The sequence below is a fragment of the Lonchura striata genome, chromosome 6, assembly GCF_046129695.1.
Source record: "Lonchura striata isolate bLonStr1 chromosome 6, bLonStr1.mat, whole genome shotgun sequence".
NCBI lineage: Eukaryota > Metazoa > Chordata > Aves > Passeriformes > Estrildidae > Lonchura > Lonchura striata.
In genome coordinates this window covers 31285610-31302211 of record NC_134608.1, presented here as the reverse complement: position 1 = coordinate 31302211, position 16602 = coordinate 31285610, and the positions used below count along the sequence as shown (strand labels likewise).

General features: G+C 35.1%; 1 protein-coding gene across 10 annotated transcripts in view; it reads left to right on the top strand.

Annotated features, from left to right (window-relative positions):
* Positions 1 to 16602, top strand: part of FMN1 (formin 1) — a 176896-nt gene that overhangs the window by 58383 nt on the left and 101911 nt on the right. For 8 of the 10 annotated variants that reach the window (XR_013340172.1, XM_021539273.2, XM_021539275.2 and 5 more), the window contains 2 exons: positions 2004 to 2036; positions 10072 to 10133. Coding sequence is in view for 9 of the 10 variants with exons in the window: in XM_021539273.2 (XP_021394948.2) it covers positions 2004 to 2036; positions 10072 to 10133 (95 nt within the window). In the remaining variant the exon portion in view is untranslated. The remainder of the gene's footprint in view (positions 1 to 2003; positions 2037 to 10071; positions 10134 to 16602) is intronic. The other 2 variants (XM_021539276.2, XM_021539278.2) reach the window with 1 other exon arrangement.

Here is a 16602-nt window from a genome sequence, read left to right as displayed (position 1 = left end):
TTTCCTAGTTATAAAAGGATGCTTAAATGCAATTATGTTTTATAAAAACCAGGCCAAGACTGAACAAATTAGATTTTGAAAGTTGCTCATGTGTATTTTCATTGAATGAAAAGCCTGAAAATTTGCTGTTGTTTTATGACTAGCCTGAGAAAGCCTGGAAGGTCGCATCAATACATGTGTAAAATAAATAGAAAGTAATTGAAATGGTATCGCTTTGGTGAGTAGGTTCCCTTCTGACACCCGCTGGTTAAAGATGAGAATTACATGGGGAAATAGAGGAGGAAACAAATGCTGTAGTAAAGGGGAATATTGAACATGGGGCCAAGGGCTACCACAAAGGGAGAAAACATTAAGAAACCCTTACTATTCTGAAATTTAATGAATCAGTACAATTATAAGTTAATGATTTTCTTTATACTACAGGGTGTGGTACATCCCAAGAAAGGTAGATTGCACTCAAGTTTTCTAGCTTTTATTCTCTAATTACCTTTAAATTGTGTTAACATTATTTTGCATGTTTCCACACACAAAGTTTAATATGTATGGCTTTTTACAAAAATGAGTGTACTGACCAGAAGTGGCTATATAGGCCATTTAACTTCAAAGCTTCTGCTTTCTACATGAAGTTTTGAAATTATGGCAGAAAAGTTTCCTAAATTGCTGTGTAAAGTTTGAGTAACCCATCTGCTTGAAAAGTGAGTTATGGAGATTTCCATGGGAAAGGTTTTCATGTAAGATTTCATTTAAAGTTATTTAAGTAGGTAAGTTGTTTTATTACCAAAGAAGAAAAGGTGATTCTTGCATAGCACAGTTGTGAGCGCAATGGAATAATACTGAATAATATTTGAATGTGTGTATTTGCTTTTTGGAACAGTTTTAACGAATGAAAATTTCTCTTGGAAACATTGTGACCCACCCTATCCAGTATTTCTGGCGTTGTAGGTTTAATTTTCAGGTCACCAGACTGATCAGTGAGTGCTTTTCTTTTAGAAATGTTGTTGAAGAGTTCAGCATGCTCAGTATTACAAGATTTTTCATGAGCCTCTATTGGCTATATTTGTAAACGTTGCTTTGTGTTCAGAAAAGTTCTGTGTGATGATAAAACTGAACATACATTGGACATTAGGAAAAGCACACATGCTTTAGTGTATTTTCTTTGCAAAACAGTGAAGCATGTCTCATACTTTACTAATAATGAGGAATATTTTTTTGTTTTGTGTTTTATTTCTGCCACCTAGTGGCATATTTTGTCTGTCGCATATGTCAGCAATATATTTGCAATAGCAAATATGCTATTGCACAGTCTAAAACTTTCTTTTTAAAATGCATGTTTTGGAAATGAAAAGCAAAATGATGAATTGTTTAGTGTTCCCAACCCAAACTTCTGTCTTCTAATCAGATTGTATGTAATTAATCTCCCAGAAAAGTCTAAGCTTTCTGATCTGTTTTGGTCTCCTTCCCTTACCATACAACATGAAAATACAATCATGAGTGAGCATAATTGTTATTTCTGATTGTAAGTCTTGAGGAATTGATAAAATCAGCATATGATATTGTGTGTATATAACAAGCTGAGAGTGTTATAGAAATATTTCTATGCGTATTTGGCTTGTGTGGCCTGTTTTTGGTAGTGGAGGGTACTACAGAGGTGGCTTGGTTTTCATACTGTTACTGCATGTAGCCCATGGTTAACCAAGAAACATCCATGGGATATTTTTACATGCTAGAAATTTATTGAAGTACTTGCTATTTGATTTCGGTTTTATTTGATAGGCAGTGATAGTGTTTAGCAACACTTCAGAAGTTCGGCAGTTCATAATTTTTTGCAAGACAAAATAATATAAGGGGGAGCTGAAAATACTGATTCAGTTATATATTTTTAGGAATGAATGAAAAGCAGGGGGTGTGCAAGACTCCCTGCTAGAATACATAGCTAATGAGTGTAAAATACAAATTCTCTGAGTGAAGCTTAAATACAATCTTACCTATGCTTTTGTCTCTAGCTTACCTAAAGCTTTACAAGGAGGGACCACCAGGTGGGTGGAATGGTGTAATGTTGTCTGTCCGTGTCTAATATTTTGTCTCTTCTGTTACCACAAGGGTAGCATTCAACTTTCCCTGATGGAATAGAAGCGGTAAAGGCTGAATCTGCTTTATCTACCACTGTTAAGAACTAAAAACTTGTTAAGACTACAGAATTCTAGCTTGTGGTATTTCAGTTTCATTGCTTGCCATCACACTAAAATGATTGGAATTTCGTTTAATTTCTTCTTAATCTCACATTAGACATGTTATAATTTGGCAGTGGATTTTTTTCTAAAGTCTTTGGAACAAAGACAATAGTGAAAATTAACATGATCATAGATCTTAACATTGGAGTTATGGAAAACTCTTTGGACATACACTGATCCTTATTCAGAGCAAGAGCACATGTAAGGCTGACAAAGATATACAGTAAAATCCCATTGACAACCATGTGAGGGTTAATAAAATACTAACTAAAAATGTCATTAGTAATCACAGAATCACAGAATATTAAGGGGTTGGAATGGACCTCAAAAGATTATCTAGTACCAACACCCCTGGCATGGGATGTTGTCTTGTTTTCTTGCTCAGTTTTATACCCACCAAGAGCAGGACACATAGAGCATTGGCCGTTTTTGGATTTTAAGTGAAGCTTAAGAAAGACATTTTGAACAAATGCTTGTGACTCAGAAGTCCTTTTAAGCAGCTCTTTTGAATTACCAAATTATGGAATCATAAAATAGTTTGGATTTGAAGGGACCTTAAAGGTCATCTACTTCCAGCTCCTGTGTCAGGGCCAGGAACATTTCTCACCAAACCAGGTAATTCAATGTCTCATTCAGCCTGGCCTTGAATGCTGCCATGGATGGATGGGCAGTTATTGTCAAAATGTGTAATAACTAAATGAAACTGAGTTGCAACTCATTTTAAAAGAAAAGCTTCCGATAGTTTTCCTCTTTTTTTTACAATAACTTACCACTTCTGCAATTGTTTGCAGAAATAAATGACAATACTGAATAAGGCATATTTCAAAGTATTTATATTTTTCTGTGTATGTTGATTCATTAGGTAATTTCCTGTTGTCATGCTTTTCATATAATTACAAAATAGCAATCTGCTGACTTAAAACTTTGTAAGGATTAAGATTTGGTTGGTTTTTTTTCTTTTTTTTGCTTGATCCTTTTTTGTAATTAGGAATACTAGATGTTGGTGAGGATTCAGTGTGATTATTTTATAAGATTTAAAAACAAACCTTATGACCAGGATAAGCTCTTACATTATGTCAGTGAAGAACTACTCCTTAATTCTACCACAAAACAACATTTAGATGATGATGTGAGTAGACATCATATTAGAAGAAATAAATCCAAAGTACTCCTGATCCCTTTGAAGTTCCATAATGACAGTCCAATCATGTCACAGCTGCATATCCTTCCTATGAAGGATACTTCATAGTAAATATGACGGTGTTAAGATAATTTTGCATTAATTAAAGCAGCTTGTATTGGAACTTGTTAGAATTTCCCTGCACATGGCATCAGTGATCTTAGGTTAGGAAAATTATGTTGTCTGTATAGATTGCCATTAAGTGAACTTCTGGGCAGTCTGTCTGAGACACCTTTCTCCCTCACAATTCAATTGCAAGCATTTCCTATTTCCCTCATGTTCTAGTTTCTCCCAGGACCCTAATGTTATTTTATACCACCTTACATCATTGTTAGGGGTGGGGAGAAAGGGACTCTGGCTTCTGGTCAAAAAAGCATGACAGGAGAGGGGAAGCTATGCTCCATTTTTCATTGTCTCGGGTCCAGGGTGAACATTTTTGCATGTGAATCACACTCTGTCTTGTATACTTTTGTTATTAATATTGTTGCCATTACTGTTCATTTTCTTATCTCATTGCTGTTTGCAGTAAATTGTTCATACTTCAGCCTGTGATCTTAATTTTTGACATCTCCAATTCTCAACTCCATCCTGCTTCAGCAGGAAGTGAGAAGGAAAGGAGGAAGAAGAGAGCAGTGTGTCATTTGGGGGAGTCTTGGTGAGGGGCACCAAAATGGGGAGTACCATTCCTAAATCTCAAAGTGGGCTCTTCCTTACAGGTGGTGGTGCAGAGTTTTGTAGAAACTGTTAGATACTTAAAATTAGAGGCCACTTGTGTTATTTTCTGCCTGCTGGGAAACCGGGCAAGTGGGCAAATTGTATTTGCCTGTCCCGTAAAAATCTCATGTTTTTCCTTTCATCCTAATGAAACAAATAGGTAAACAACATCTTAGTCTTGTTTGTGGAACAGAAGAAGAAAATCCTACCACTCCCATCCTCTGTAACTTCTTGAACACAGTTAACAGTGCTGATCATACAGATACGTAGTTCACATTTTGAAGATCATCTGAATCTGTAATTAAAAGGATTAGAGGTGTACTTATTTGGGAATTCATAGTGTTTTAAAGAAATCAGATGAAACTAAACCGCCCATTCAGTATCCTTAGCATTTCAGTGTTGTAACTCAGCTTTCCCTGTTGAAGCCATAGTCCCAAATGGACTTACAGAAATTACGAGTATGTTGACTGGAGACCATATTTATCCTAAAAGGTCAGGAAAAATAATAAAGCTGAGCAGTTGGGGCAGTAAATACTGGATGGACTTGTTCATATTCAGATACCAAAAGCCTGTGAATAATAGAATATTCTGCTGGTTTAGATACTTGGTTTTTATGGTTGTTAATAACAGATTCAAGCAGTCCTGTGTTATACATTTTATTTGCAAGATTAGCTTTCAGGGCCAAAATTTTAGAAAATGCACTGCTTTAAGAATCAGCCCAATATATTAAATATCTCTTCTTTTGTTTCAAGTTATTTTGTATTTAAATTTAAAACTCATGAAGTACAATAACTATTGAAAAGATTATGTGTTTTGTATAATATAATCAGGATAAGCAGCTTTTCTGTATTGCATTGCTTTTTCCCCTATATGTAAGTTTTGGTATCTGTCAACTTCCTGGGTTCCTGCTACTTTTTAATTTAAAAATTATTATACAAGAGAACATGAATAAAACTTTCTGGTGTCAATCATACCTATATACCCCTAATGTTCTCTGTATTTATACAGTTTTTGCTCTAGCAGATGTTGATGTCTAAAAGGGTATAGGCATTTGTCCACTGTTTCACAATGCATGATACTCTGTTTCACACAGTAGATGACTGTGATTCTATAACAAATTCCATGTCTGATGCTGTACAGCACTTTAAGCTCTTTGTTCACATCGTGTCCATCTTCCTTATTCAACCATTTTGAACTGTTTGGGGTTGCTGCTTCAGTTCTTCCATTGTGCTTCAACAAAAATTCTTTTATCTGTTTACATAACTATGTTTGAAATTACAGGACACAGTTACTTCCTCCTTGCACTTGGTGGTTAGTTAAAACACAATTTCATTTCCTTCTTGCAGCCCATTACTTGGTAGATGTTAATTCCAGGCTTTAACTGGACTATTTCAAATGTTATAGTACCTAATGATAAAGAAAAGAATGTATTTTCCTGATGGACTGATATAATTTTGGTCAATGTTATCTTTATATGATCCATATTGATAAGATACTTTAAAATCTTGAAGCAGACTGATAGCAACATGACAGGGAAGGAAGGTTATCCTGTTTGCACTGGTTCTGTCTTTGCAATGTTCAGTGCTAAAGTAATTTTTTTTAATTAGATAAAATACTAATTAGAATTACTTCTTCCTGCAGTTACACGTAGGCAGAACCAAATACAGCATGACTGGAAGTTACGATACTTTCTAATATCGACTGTATCAATGGGTGGTAGAACAGGATCATGACAGTTTTGTAGTTCATCACTTCAAAAATTGTGTTTTATTTTTTCCCAAGCACCTTTTTAAGAACATATAGTTGAACAAGGAAATGTGAAATATATATGTTATTATCAAAAACCATTTAGCAAGCTAAATTTTCATTGGGAAAAAAGTGAGGCAAAAAAATGTATTAAAATAAAAGTTTATGTTAACAACTAATAAGATAGCAAGTTATACCTAGAATAAAACAATAGCATTGAACTGGAAAAGTAAGACTTGAGAATTTGCAGATGATGTAAAGTTAGTAGAAGTAGGGAAGACCTGAATGCAAATTTAGCATTCTCTCATCAGAATGTTATCTACTGGCTATGGAAAACATGAGAATAAATGGAAATCTAAGTTTCATAGAAAGTTGATTTTTTTTTTTTACAATGAATAATTGATTTATTTTTCCAACAACATAGAAAAAGGAAATTTTGCACTTTCATGTCATTGTATATCTTTAGTTTTCACTGAAGTCTCTATACAGATTCCTCTGTACTTTGCCAACTTTCAGATTACTTTCAAAAAATGTTTTATTGAAACATTTTACAATTATATGGTATTATGTTGCTAGCTATCAGCAAATGTAACAAATATTTGTTTATTTATTATAAGGCTTCTTAATGTATTTCTGCTTTATCTCACTATCTTAGAAAAAATGTATAAAAGTTTGCTTTAGCTTCAGTGGGTTATAATCATGGATTGCAGGTAGCATCAGGTTGCAAAAGTAAAGAATATGTCCAAGTAGGCAACAGCTTACACGATCTCTTACATTTTTCTTGGGATGGTATGCTTTCAAAACAAAGGAAAAAGCAGTAAATTAGAAGGAGTAAATGAAAACTGAGACTCCAAGCTGTTTGGAGTGGAATCTGTGCAATGTGATTGTTTACTTTTTTGCTAATGTAAAGGAGTGACTTTTAAAATTATTTTTTCAGTAACAAAATCCTAATTCGCATGTGGTAGTTTTTTAGGATAGGCACATTTAGCACTTGCAATCTGATTTTTATCTGATTGGTCTCAGAAGTCTAAAAGAGTAATATCTACTTAAGGAGAAGCCAAATTTATGCCCTACAGCCACTGTCTTCTTGCAGGCAGATTGGACACTAGGCAAGTACAACAGGGTATTTGTACAATCAGCCTTCTGTTATGTGTCATAATAAAAGAATTTAAAGCTTCAGCAAATTGATATTGCGGTGTTTGAGTGTGTCCAGGGCAGCAAAGCTGATGAAGGATCTGGAATGTAAGTCCTATGAGAAGCAGCCAGTGGAACTGGGGTTGTTTAGTCTGGGGAAAAGAAAGCTCTGGGAAGATGTTATTGCTCATTACCTGAAGGAAGCTAGTGGCCAGGGGTTAGTTTCTTCTCCCAGTCAACTAGCGATAAGATAAGGTGAAATGGCCTCAAGTTGCATCAGGGGAGGTTGAGTTTGGGTATTAGGAAAGAGTGATTAAGCACTGAAATAGGCCACCATCCCTGGATGTATTAAAAAAATAAAAATATGTGGCGCTTCTTTATATGGTTTAGTGGTTATGAAGATACTTGCTCAAAGGTTGGACTTGATTTTGGAGGTCTCTTCCAACCTTAAAGATTCTTTGATTTTATGAAAATGCGACTCCCCTGACATTGCACAAATTAAGTAGAGTCACCTTGTGACACAAGGATCAGCTTTGACTTATATTGTAAGGTGTAAAAATGAGAGAGCCAGGTGGTGCATGGTATCAGGATCAGTGTGAGCACACGTTGACACACAGAAAGGTCTGGCTAACCATCAGGAAATGACTGTGGAGGTGACTGAGAAGCTAACACAGATTGCCCAGAGAGGATGAGAAGGATGAAGATTCATGGAAGAATTTGAAAGCTGTTTGGACACAGTCCTGTGCAACCAGCTCTGGGCGAGGTGGGGCTACAGACCAGAATGGCCTCCAGAGGTCCCTTCCAGCCTCAGACATTCTGTGGTTTGTGATTAGAAGCTTTTCTTCCTGTCACAGCTGCAGCCTTGTATCTGGGCTGGCTCTGAGACCTGCCCTCAGGTGCTCATGTGACTTCACTGCCAAGGCTGAACGAGTTATGGTGGTTTTGTGAGAATCAGGCTGGCTACAGAGCCATATCAGATTTCTGCAACTCTGGCATGGTTAATTTTTAACCTAGGAATTCTTCCATCATTCTCTAATTGCACAAACATTTGTGCCAAGATAAAAAAATAAGCAACAGAGGGTTGGGAATGGGTAGACATGGTGAAAAGTCTGCTTCTGGTGCAGGTCTATTTCATTATAGGTGAATTATGAGTCTCTCACCCAAATCTCAAAGAATTTTAGTCATTGGGCAATCCTGCATAGAAAGTAGATCTTTTGTTAAGATAGATCTGTATCCTTCTATTAGCTAAACTAAGAACTGATTGTTAGAAGCATTTTCAAAGCCTGTTATTTGCTTCAGTTCTCATGTGACCTTAAAGAGCTAACCTTCAAGTTAGGACATTCATAAGGTTCATGCCCTGCAAACTGAGTGCTTAAGGCGGCTGAGGTGCCAAAAGGGTCACAACTTTTTCTGGGGACCTGAGGCAACTGTTTTAAATCCTATTTAGGTGAATGGATATGCAGAGCCTGTATCCAGAGGGAATATCAATCAGTCAAAGGAATTAAAAGCAGAAAAATATAAAAGTTTGTAGAGCTAACTAGTTCTGATTCCAGCAGAGCAGTCAGGCAATTTTCTTATGCCTGAAATCTCTAAGTAGAGACATGTTAGAGGGGAAGGAGAAGTTTAGATAGATAGTATAGCTAGCTGGAATCACCAAGGTTTTTATTTTATGCTGTGTAAAATATTGCTCCCTTTTCCTTTTGATTTTATGTATCAATTCAGCTGCTTGATTATAACCGCCTGTGTTTGGAAAAAATAGCTTTACATTAAAAGCTTCCATGTCACATAGAATTCAGGGTGATGATCAAGTTACCTTTTCTTTCCTCTTTCCTTCATGTGCTCTGAAGAGAAAAAGGAAAAAAAAATAAAGAGCAGCTAAGCACTGGAATATTTTATTGATCTGGTACTTTGGTCCATTCTTCGATACTTTAATGCTATTTTGTTAGTTCTTCTGTTGAATGGATCATGCAGACTCCTTAGTCTTAGAGACCATTGACAGTAAAATTTAAATTCTTTGGGCTATTTTCAAACCTTTTTAAATTAGGATTTAGTTGAGGAGGCAGAAGCTGAGGCAGGAAACTGGAAACACACTTTTGGATAAATTTTGATTTGAAAGCAGATGGAAGTGAGACTTTGATCATTTAACAATAAACTCCAGTTGCTTGTTTAGGAGAGCTGTAGCTTCTGGGACAGTGTCTTACAAAAGACTCTCTTCAGGTCTCTTAAAGCCTTACACCAGTGTGTTTTGAAGGGGTTTCTGTTTCTTCATCTGGCCGAATGCAGTCATGGTACAGATTAAGGGGAGCAATAGTATTAGTGGTCCTAGAGGTATATTTGGTAAATCTATGCCATCACTAAACCTGTGTGATTAGTGCCTGGCCTCGTCATTTTTTCACTGCTGAAATTTCTCTGGCTTTCAGTTTCATGCTTTCAGCCTTTGGATTTTGCTATATTCTTGATAAATGGCAGAGCTATCCTATATCTCATTCACAGTATTCTGTATTTAAACTCTGTAATTATTCTTCGTATGATAGAATTAAGAGTTCTTTGTATCTCGCTATTTGGTTCTTTCTGAGATCTTCATTTGTATTTGTGATTGCTATTTTATCCTGTTTGACTGTATATAGTGATTGTATGTTTGTCCATTTAAATCACTGTATTTGATGCATGTTGATTTAGAATTCAGGTGATGTGTGTATGCATGCATGTGCATGCCATAATGTCCTATCAGTTCCACATTTAGCTGCGAAATTAAGCAAAACTATAGTTTCCTTTTTGTTATTTCAGTCTGTCCGATCTTTTCCCCCATTTTCCCTTTTCAGCGTGAAAGACCTCTGCTTTATCCTCTTCTCTCAGAAACACCATGGAAAGTCTGGTCATGTGGTCTTAGAAAAAATTGCTAATTATTGTGTTCAGATTTTCTTTTCCATCACCACTGCCAAAGGTCATTTATTTGAGAGCCTACACCTGCATTCTGGATCCAGTGGTGTTTTATGAAGTATTCTATGCTGAAGATGGCACATTGTTTTCTGACTCTAAGGGAATGTACTTTTTTTGTTTCTACAGAGTACCAAGCTGCCATTCTGCATTTAAAGAGGGAACACAAAGAAGAAATTGAAACATTAAAGGTATAATTTTGTAATTATTTATTTCCCTATCTAGGGCATTTTACAGATTTAAGTGGTGCAAGCATGCACTTTCTATCAAATGTTAAGAATGTAATTCTTTCTTTCTAGAAGTTGTTTTCAGTTGACCGTCAGCTCAGCTAAAATTAATTTGGTTAAAATTTATACCTGCACTCATAAATGGTGTCCAAAAGCAGTTTTATTTGTTTCCTCTTTGTAGTTCTCCTTATTGTTCTGTTAAATTCTTCCCACTAACACAGCAGTGCAGTATTTTTGTATTGGTACTGGTGTTTAACTATTTACTCTTTCTCAGTGAAGCATACTTCTGTAGAAGCAGTTTTCTGTAATTTTAACAGGAAAATAAGCATGTGTGAGACTTATTGAAGTTTAGTATTGAGCGCTCTTTATTGATGTCTCCTCTTTTAAAGTGTAAACTTGACCAACTAGTTATCAAAATCGGAAATAACACAGTTTAGTATTAGAACTCACTTTTCCTTGGCTGTGGTAAGTAAAGTAGAATATTACAAGTAAGTGTTTTTATCATAAAAGCCGAAACTTAAATGGCAGTATAACTGAATTTGGTGTTCACCTCTGGTTAAAATTAACAGCATGTTCCTTTTCTCACCAGTTATGATATATTCTTAAGTATAGCTGTTCTGTGTTCTAATACAGGTTCATATGCTAAATCGTTAGTATACAGGTCATCAATTAGAAAACATTCAAAATTTCCACTGTCATCATTAAAGCAAATAGAATGGAAAATAAACAGATTTACTAACTCAGGAACTTTGATAATGTAATACATTGATAACTGTGTCATTAGGCAGATCACACTGTGATAAATTAATATTTACAAAATACTGAATAATACAGTTTAAGACATAGAACGATTTCTGTTCTGTATGTTAAGTGCTTTGCTTTCCCTCTCTTGCCACTAGATGTCAGCTGAGTCTTTCAGAAAAAGTTCCCAAAAAACGTGTGCACGTTTCATACTTCCTTCTAAACTGAGTGTGGTGACATCCTGCCCACTGTTTGTGTATCTATTTTAGTTTTAGGTCAGAAATTATCTTGCACATTATGAAACTTAAATTGAAGTTGCTCAATCAATAAGTCATAGCTGTCAACACCTTCACAGTGTTTGTCAAGCAGAACCAAATCTTGAGAATCTAATAACCAGCTAAGTAGATGACAACAACATAAATCAAAATAATGTAAATGGGCTCCTGACTTCTGAAAGAAATTAATTTACTTGCAGGCAATATTCTGTCTGCAGTGCTTAATATTTAACCCAACACATAACTGCACAAGGGTGTGCTGTACCTTTTTTTCTGTAAGTTAAATTGATAAAATTAGTAAAAATTTAATTTTCTCCCTAATGTCTCCTTGCTCCCTTTAGAACAAAGCTACCAAATATCCCCTCATCTTTAGTTACGTGGTAGTTTAAGGCTGCTTGTTGAAGATGGACAGAAAGTCCTTAGCTGTCCTGTAACCCTGTACCCTATGCATGGGTGTTTTTCTCCAACACAGGTTGTTAGGCTTCCACCAACTCGCTAGATCTTTTATATATTTCCAAACTGAGAATATTAGTATCTTCAGGTATTTATATTACATAGTAGTATTACATAAAGCATGCCATATAATATAGTTTAAGAAATATTAAGATGATTTAAAAAATAACTATAGCTAGCTTATAAATTATTCAGTAAATATCATATCTTAAAATATCTCATGGCAAATTTTAGAAAGAAATACCTGTATAGTTGCATCTATCCATATTATGAACATATTACTGAAAGTTAATATATAGTGAATGGTAGTGCAGCTGCCTGTGACATTACGAAAGAGCAAGCTGGCCTCATTTAGGGAAGAATGTATCATGAGGTGTTCATAGTGACCTTTCTGGCCTCCATGGTAATGTGTGTGCTTTTGCTTTTTTTTGTGAAGGTTCCAAGAGCTGAAATGTAGAAGTGGGTAGAAAGTAATTTCCTTTTCACAGAAGAACTTCCTTAACTTTGAAAAACTATTTCATATCATAAATTGAGGTTAAAGACCAGTGCCTCAAAGTGCCCCAGAAAACATTGAAAAATGTGGAAGCAAAAGGAACGTGAAAGGAAAAGTCATAGCACCAGTCAAAATTATCTGATAATTTAAAGATAATGTATTTTTATTTTGTAGTCAGACCACAAAGTCATAAAAACATTTAAGGTTTCATTAAGTAATAAAGCTCTAGCTCTATTATGACCACTTCATTCTTTTGTAAATCTGTTTTTTCATGTCTAATACTTCCTAAATCCTTTCTTGTTTCTTTGTCTTTTCACCTTCCTATTTGTTTTCCCTCATGATCAGTATGCCTTAATTTTTGAATGCTTCCATTGCTCTTAAATTATAACATGAGTATGACAAAAGGTGCTGCTTCTCTCTGCAACATTTTGGAATTTTTGATTCAGCTGTGGGAGGCAACAGTGAATAGTGTTGAAATCTCTTGTTTGCCAGAATGCTTATCCAAATACCTCTTTATAGAAGTGGGTGATTTCAGTTTTATTTTGACAATTTAAAATGTCTTTTACTTAGATGTAAAAGTAAAATTTAATTTCAGCTTCAGGGCGTACATCACAAATAGGATGTTTTAACACCAAATCAAAACATTTTACACTATTTTAATTTGCCTAAATCTTCTTTTTCTATAGGGAGACTATTACAACAAACTGGAATACTTCTGAGCAGATTAAATTGAAAGAAATCTGATCTGGATGCTCTTAAGGATTTTTATTATTCCTTCTGGAAAATAAGATTTTTTTTTTTTCCTCCTCAGTTTTGTTTATGCATATGTGAATTCTTGCGTGGGATAGGGATACCATGATTTTTTCTAAAGTCACTATGTTTTGAAATCTGCTATTAGGATATGGGGTCCAATGATGAATAGTGTTGGAAGCTTTAATATGCAGCAGTATTTTTAAAACCCCAAGTTTTTTAGTATATGTGGATACATGCTGACTTTTGGTAATAAGATTTTGCTTCAGGATGCTGAGATTGTAACTTTTACAAGATTAAATGCATCCATAAGGTGGCTGGCTGCTTTGAGTGTTCTTGGTTGTATTTTTGCATTCCGGCATACACATAACAGAAGAAAACTGGTATCGTGTATGCTCCTCTCTCTGGTGGTGTATGCTTCTCTCTCTTGGCAGCTCAAAGGAGCAGCCAAGGTCAGCAAGGGTTTATTAGTCAGTCTTTCCTAATGAGCTGTTCAGGCTTTTCAGCATTTCCATGTGGTGAACTGATGAAGGTCTCCCAGCTTGTGGTTAATTATTGATACTAATCTTACCTAACTTGAAATGTTTCAGTCTTTCAGCTGCTAAATGTATGGTTACACCACTGTGTGTGTACTGTGTGCCTTCGTGAATCTTCTTCTTAGCTACTTTGCCCTCTTGGAGGAATTCTCCCTGTTCACTGCAGAGCCTCTGCGATGCAAAAAAGCAAAACACATAAAGACTGAAAAAAGCATAAAAGTTATGAGAAAAAAGAGACTGTACTCCTATTAAATTGTATTAAAATACCAATTTCAGAGCTCCTAAAGCTACCAGACAATGGCAGCATCATTATCTTTAAAGTTTGCATTTCCTAAAATAGTGAGATCCCAGCAGGAAAAAAAATCTTCCTGTACTGAAAAATTTGCATAGCCAGCGCTAGAGAAGGTAAAGGAGCGAACTAGGGAACAAAAGACAGGAGCAATAAGACAGTAATTTTCTTAAAAACAGCACTTAATATCTTTGGAACCACTTGACAATTTCATCTTCATTCAGAAATGAAGCTTGGAATGATTCTTCATGTTGTGTGAAGATACTTCCCAGTTAGCTAATATTTTTTAAATTTGTATGTTACAATTTCTGTATTAAAATCATACTCCATAATAAAATTCTTGATGACATTTTAAGCATCCCTGCTGTGCTCTGATACATACTTACAGTAAACAAAATTTTCCCATTCTTCTCCATTGACTTCCTATTTGTCATATTTTTGATGCAATCTATGCTTTTCATCCTTATTTTCCTTTAACAATGTTTACATTGTTAATAATTTCTTATCAGATAGCTTGCATGTACTGGAAGATTCTTCTTTCATTGTGTTGTGGGTTTCTTTCAATATGGCCTCTTGCCATATTGCCATTCTGTTATTTTCAGTGCAATTTCACTGTGAGACTTGGATTGTTTAAACTTCATGTCAGCTGCAGAATGCTGTTAATTCCACATGTTGATCCAAGGATTCTCCTGTTTATTTGTTACCACAGACCATATTCCCTATATTGAAAACAGTGAAAATCTCTTTATTTCAGCACATGGGCATGGTAGTACATAGTTAAAATGTACATAGAACAGGACAATTTAGCATTCAAACTATAGCAAGATGGAGTCCTAGCTCAAGTTTAGACACATTACAAAAAACTCTGCTTAGTTAGGGCTAAAACAAAAGTCTTAATGTTCCTTATAACCTGCTGCATTTTTATAGTTTATACAAGTTAATTTATCCCATCACCTTGCCTTGAATAAACATGTTATGTACTCAGGAAAATAGAGTACACACTTTGAACAAAAGAACATTTCATTTTCACAGATACTGAAGATCTCTATAACATAGAAAACAGTTGTATATAAGAGAAATTGATTGGAGTGTCATCATGGAATTATAAAAGCCATCAAAAATTAAGTATTATCAAAATTACCATTTTGATTTTGTAAACATGTACCCCATGCTTTCTTGACAAAATTATCTGTACTTTGAAATTTACTACACCAGATATATTTGTTTAAATCTAGTAGCTGTATGGCATTTTTTCTGAATTAAATATGTAGTATTCTGTTGTTGAAAAATTATGACTGTAATATTCCTGATTTTAACAGGAGCAGGGACAAATTTGTCAAGGATGAGCATTTTGTCAATAAGGGAAAATCTGTCTGAAATTGGAGGTTAAATTTTTTTAAATAAAACTATTTTTTCTCATGTTCAGTACAGACCTGAATTTAGCAGCTTTTGACTTTGCAAAGTGATTACTGATTACATTTTCTGGTGTTGAGCAAACTTTCAATTGCCATTTCCATAAAGCCACCAAAGCTGTTATAAAACAACACTGGGTCAAAACTAAGTTCCACTGATTAATGGTTGACACAAGTTATTCTTAATTATGTGGAGATCACCCTTCAGAGGATGCTTTCCAAATTAAAGTCTGTCTCCTAACCCCCTTATTGATGGTTAGGCAATGAAAGAAAATCTGGAGAGCAAAGCAGTCAAGAAGAGTGGGACATATGAATGGAGATGTGAAAGGTACAATTTCAGGAAAAAATAGCGAGTGGAGATACTAGGACTATTCCTATAGCATACACTACACTTGGGACACTACACTGGCAAGATGAATGGCAAAAGAGGTAGCCTGGAAATTAGGACAGAAAACAGTAGGAGATAGATTGTAAAGACTTGGGTCTGGGCATCACAATACAAGTTTTACTTCAGTGTGGGCAATATACTCCAGAATATGTGTCCTGGAATGAATACAGTTCATTCAGTGTTTGATTTTATTCTTGTTGGTCAGTGAGCAATACCCTCCCTTGCTTTATTAGTCAATATTTGATCTCAATATAAGTAGTTTCATTACAGTTTTTTCTACTGTCATAAGTTTTAACTGTAGGATGTTTAAGTATAAACTGGACTTCACAATATGTGTTAGGATAGGCATGTGATCTTGTTATTTACAGACCTAAGGTTTAACAGATTTATTGGGATGCTTGCATTTGCATAAATGCTCAGTCACAGTTCATTTATAACTTACTTTGCAACTATACATTGAGTTCCAGAATCTCAAGATAGTTTGTTGTAAAAGAAGGTGTATCATTCGTGACTACTTGAGGAAAACTGACTAAAATGACCTGTGACACATCTTGCAGGAATTCTGTAGTTTGAGCAAATGTACAATCTGTTTTTCCAGGTCAGCATTATCATGCCTTTACTATATTGGTGTTGTGTCTCTGAGGGTCCACACTTCATTCTTATGTACCTTTCAACTTCAGCACACATAGTGCAGAAGTCCTAAAAGCTTGCTGTTTTATCATTATTGATTTTTTTAACTTTTGGCTGGAATATCTCCCAGCACATTCACTGAATGAGGTACTAGTTCTGTCAAAGAGAAAGTTTCTGCATAGCTGCACAATGTGGAAGCATTGATGGGAAGGGATAAAATTAAGATTGTTCTGATTGCTTCCTTTTGAGTAATTGATCAAGGCAGTTTTTTCTGAGACTTTTTCATCTGCAATGTTTTCTTCAAATTCTATAATGGGAATGTCTAGAGTAGTGTGGTGATGCATAATTAGTGTGCAGTATATGTTAAAGTAGGTGTGTCTTCTACACAAATACAGAGTAATTTCCGTAATTGATATTATACTTCTCTTTTTCCTTGTAGAATCTCTTTTTGTTGTTTTGATGGCAC